This window comes from Citrus clementina, unplaced genomic scaffold (genome assembly GCF_000493195.1).
Source record: "Citrus clementina cultivar Clemenules unplaced genomic scaffold, Citrus_clementina_v1.0 scaffold_9, whole genome shotgun sequence".
Classification (NCBI taxonomy): Eukaryota; Viridiplantae; Streptophyta; class Magnoliopsida; order Sapindales; family Rutaceae; genus Citrus; species Citrus x clementina.
The window spans coordinates 24,070,250-24,073,547 of NW_006261964.1; the positions used below are offsets into that span (position 1 = coordinate 24,070,250).

The window sequence follows — 3,298 nt, forward strand, 5'->3', positions numbered from 1 at the left end:
GCCACTATTGTATGTTCCCAAATGATCCCCGGGTTAGCTCATTTAATTGATTGCACCACTACTGGACTAATAAGTAAGATAACTAGCTATTTGGTCAAAAGCTTAAATATATCATTTAGTGGGAGGCTCCATTTAATTAGCTTTTGTGTAAGGGGCCTTATGTTATTTTACAAGGTGGGTCCCTTATTGAAAAAGTAAATAACGTGGGTTTTATTTTTTGGATTATTTTGGAGCCTAGGGTTTTCACTAAAGGATGATATAAAAGGCTTATTTTTCTCTAAAGAAAAGTGAGAAGCCACTTTATACAAATCGGAGAATAAGATTTTTCTCTCTATTGTTGAGAGAAAAATTTTCTCGTGCTAGTTGCTTTGGTAGTGATAAAGGCGCCCACACGTCAAGTGCAGATCGAACCTGAGTCATAACCTGGAAGATCATTAGTGACAGTTCGTGATCTAACAAGCGTGGTGGTGACGGATCGTGATCTAACAGGAGTGGTGGTGGCGGATCGTGATCTAGGAGCCTAAATCACTTCAATGGAAAAAGCCAACTCGGATTTTCAAGGTACGATTTCTGGATTATGTATTCATATATATTATATGAGAGCGGTCCTTAAAAGGTTTTATAAAATTTTAAAAACATGATTTTTCCCCAACATCTTTATCTTCATTAATTCCACTACATTTTATTTGTGGCATTTGAATTGCGACTTTTTTATTCTATTTTATTTCAAATGATACAAAGATTTATAATTTTACACAGATTTAGGAAAAATAAAAAATTTATAGCTTTCACGATTACTTAAAATTCTTGATACTTATTTTTGTATGGGGGCTTTGTTCATATAAATTGAAGAAAGGGTAGTTATTATTATTACGTTCTTGGTTGAAGAGCTTTTGAATAAAATCAGTAAGCCAACTTAGGGTCTAAAATTTCGAAGCAAAGCATGCAAACCCCTTTGGCCTCGAGAGCCCTAGTCTTGAAATAATGAGCCACTAAACCTTGATCTGATATTGCTTGTAGCTTATAGGAAAAATTAATTTCGATTATTCGTAAGATTTAACATTCATTTGCGGATGAGAAAATCAAAGGAATTGGTTAGAGATGATCAAGAATTGTGAGAGAGAGAGAATAGGGTTAATTGGGTAATTTTATCAAAATTAATTCGATAATAAATATTTTAATTAAAAAATAGGTGTAGAGAGAAATCGGTGGACGTAAATGTCCCCATCCTAATGGTTGGGGGCTAATATATATTCGTAAATATCCTTAATTTAAATTACTATTATAACTTAATATAAAAAAAAAATATTTCTCTTCCTAAAAGTTTTTAAGCAGTGATAAGAAGTCTAATTACTAAGCATATGGGTTTATTAAGTATTGTAGTGGGTTAGCCCTACCCTTTGATTTATTGGATATAATAAAGGGAGAATGATCATTTAGTTTCTCTTACAATTTGATTTTACCGCTTGGTCCTTAATTTAATATCTTATTAAAGCAATATTAAAAGATAAATATAACCTTTTAATTAACAAACAAATTAATTAGAAAAGAAAATTGATTCTTCATTATTAAGGTAACCCATAAACTCTAATATAAGTTACATTACAAATTTTTATTTATTTGTTGTCAATTAGACTTATTGGAGAGAGTTAATTTATAAAAAATATAATATTTATGAAAACATAAAGAAATGTCAGTCAGCATACTCTATGGTAAATTCTACATTCATTTCATATATAAAAGTTCTATCTACAAGCGCAATCAATTAGAAACAAACAGATGAGCCTTAGTCAATATGTCATGTAGGTTAATTATTGTACATGTCACAATCAGAGACCAAAATTTGCATACGGTTGACTAATAAGAAGACTTCCTGAGACATCAAGTTTCAAGTTTCAAGTTTCAAGTTAAAAGTTTTAAGTCTTTCTTCAGATTTTATGCCCAAATACCAAATCCCAAGCTCCCTCTCAAACTTTTAAGGCTTCATGTTTTCTTGATCTGAAAACGCCACCCAAAGGTACATCATTCTTTCCTTCGTTTCTTTTTCTTCGAGAGCATCTGCAAGTAAATTTACTTTCACTCCATGCTTCCAATGATTTATTTCTTGTTTTAGATTATATATTTAGCAAAATATTCTTTTTCCTCAAAACTACCTAAAAATTTAGAATTTATATAACTAGTTTTATCTTAGTCAATGTAGTGAAGCCATTTCTTTATGTTTCTGTTTTGGTTAGATGAATTGTTTACTGAGAAAGATCAAGCGTTCGGAGAGGGAAAAAACGAAAATATATGTGATGAGAAACGGAGAAATGTTTCTGGAGAAATTGATCAAATCTTGTAATAACAAACGCAACCCCCTTCATTGTTATTGTGCTGAAGAGCTCATGTCAGCAACAAACAATTATGACAAACACAAAGTTATAAAAACTGGAATGAGCTATGAATTATACAAGGGTTTTCTGCAAGACCATCCCGTTTCTGTCATGAAGTTCTTTGAAGACTTTGATTATGCAAAGGCATACTGTTTTAATAACATTGTATACGCATCACAAATGATTCACAAAAATGTTTTGAGGTTGGTTGGATGCTGTTTGGAGACTCAAAATCCTATTTTGGTTTTCGAAAGTGCCGAGTATGGAACTCTTGCTGATCGTATTTATCATCCTCGTCAACCCCATTTTGAGCCCTTACCATGGACACTGAGGCTAAAGATTGCAATGGAGATAGCTTATGCAATTGCTTATCTTCATGTTGGATTCTCCAGGCCAACCGTTTTCAGAAAGCTTGAACCTTCCAATATTTTATTGGATGAGCAAAATGTTGCAAAAGTGTTTGATTTTTCATTTTCCGTGTCTATTCCGGAGGGTGAAACCCACATAACCGATTGGTTGTTGGGAACATTTGGATATATTGCTCCTGAATATGTTACTAATGGTGATTGCAATGAGAAGTGTGATGTTTATAGTTTTGGCATGTTGCTGCTTGAGCTTTTAACTGGACAGAGGGCTGTTGATCGATCCAGACGTCAAGAAATTGAAGATGAATATTTTTTGGGTGATCACGTGAGGTTATACATTGAAAGGAGTAGGTTCAATGAGATAATAGATGCCGTAATTGTTGGAGACGGATTATGCTCCGCAACAGAGCAGAAGGTGCAAGCTTTTACCAAGCTGGCCTTCAGTTGTCTATCTGTATCAGCAGAAGATAGACCAACAATGGTTGATGTGGCGAGAAAACTTAGACTAATGCATCGTTCTGAAAGGTAATTTGTTGAAGCATTCATATGTTTATGCATCTT

General features: G+C 33.2%; 1 protein-coding gene across 1 annotated transcript; it reads left to right on the forward strand.

Annotated features, from left to right (window-relative positions):
• Positions 1-2,006: 2,006 nt before the first annotated feature.
• Positions 2,007-3,266, forward strand: LOC18033377 (non-functional pseudokinase ZED1). The gene is made up of 2 exons (XM_006421295.2): positions 2,007-2,017; positions 2,235-3,266. The coding sequence occupies exon 2, from the start codon at positions 2,235-2,237 to the stop codon at positions 3,264-3,266; it is 1,032 nt and encodes a 343-aa protein (XP_006421358.1). The 5' UTR covers positions 2,007-2,017.
• The last annotated feature ends 32 nt before the right edge of the window (positions 3,267-3,298 follow it).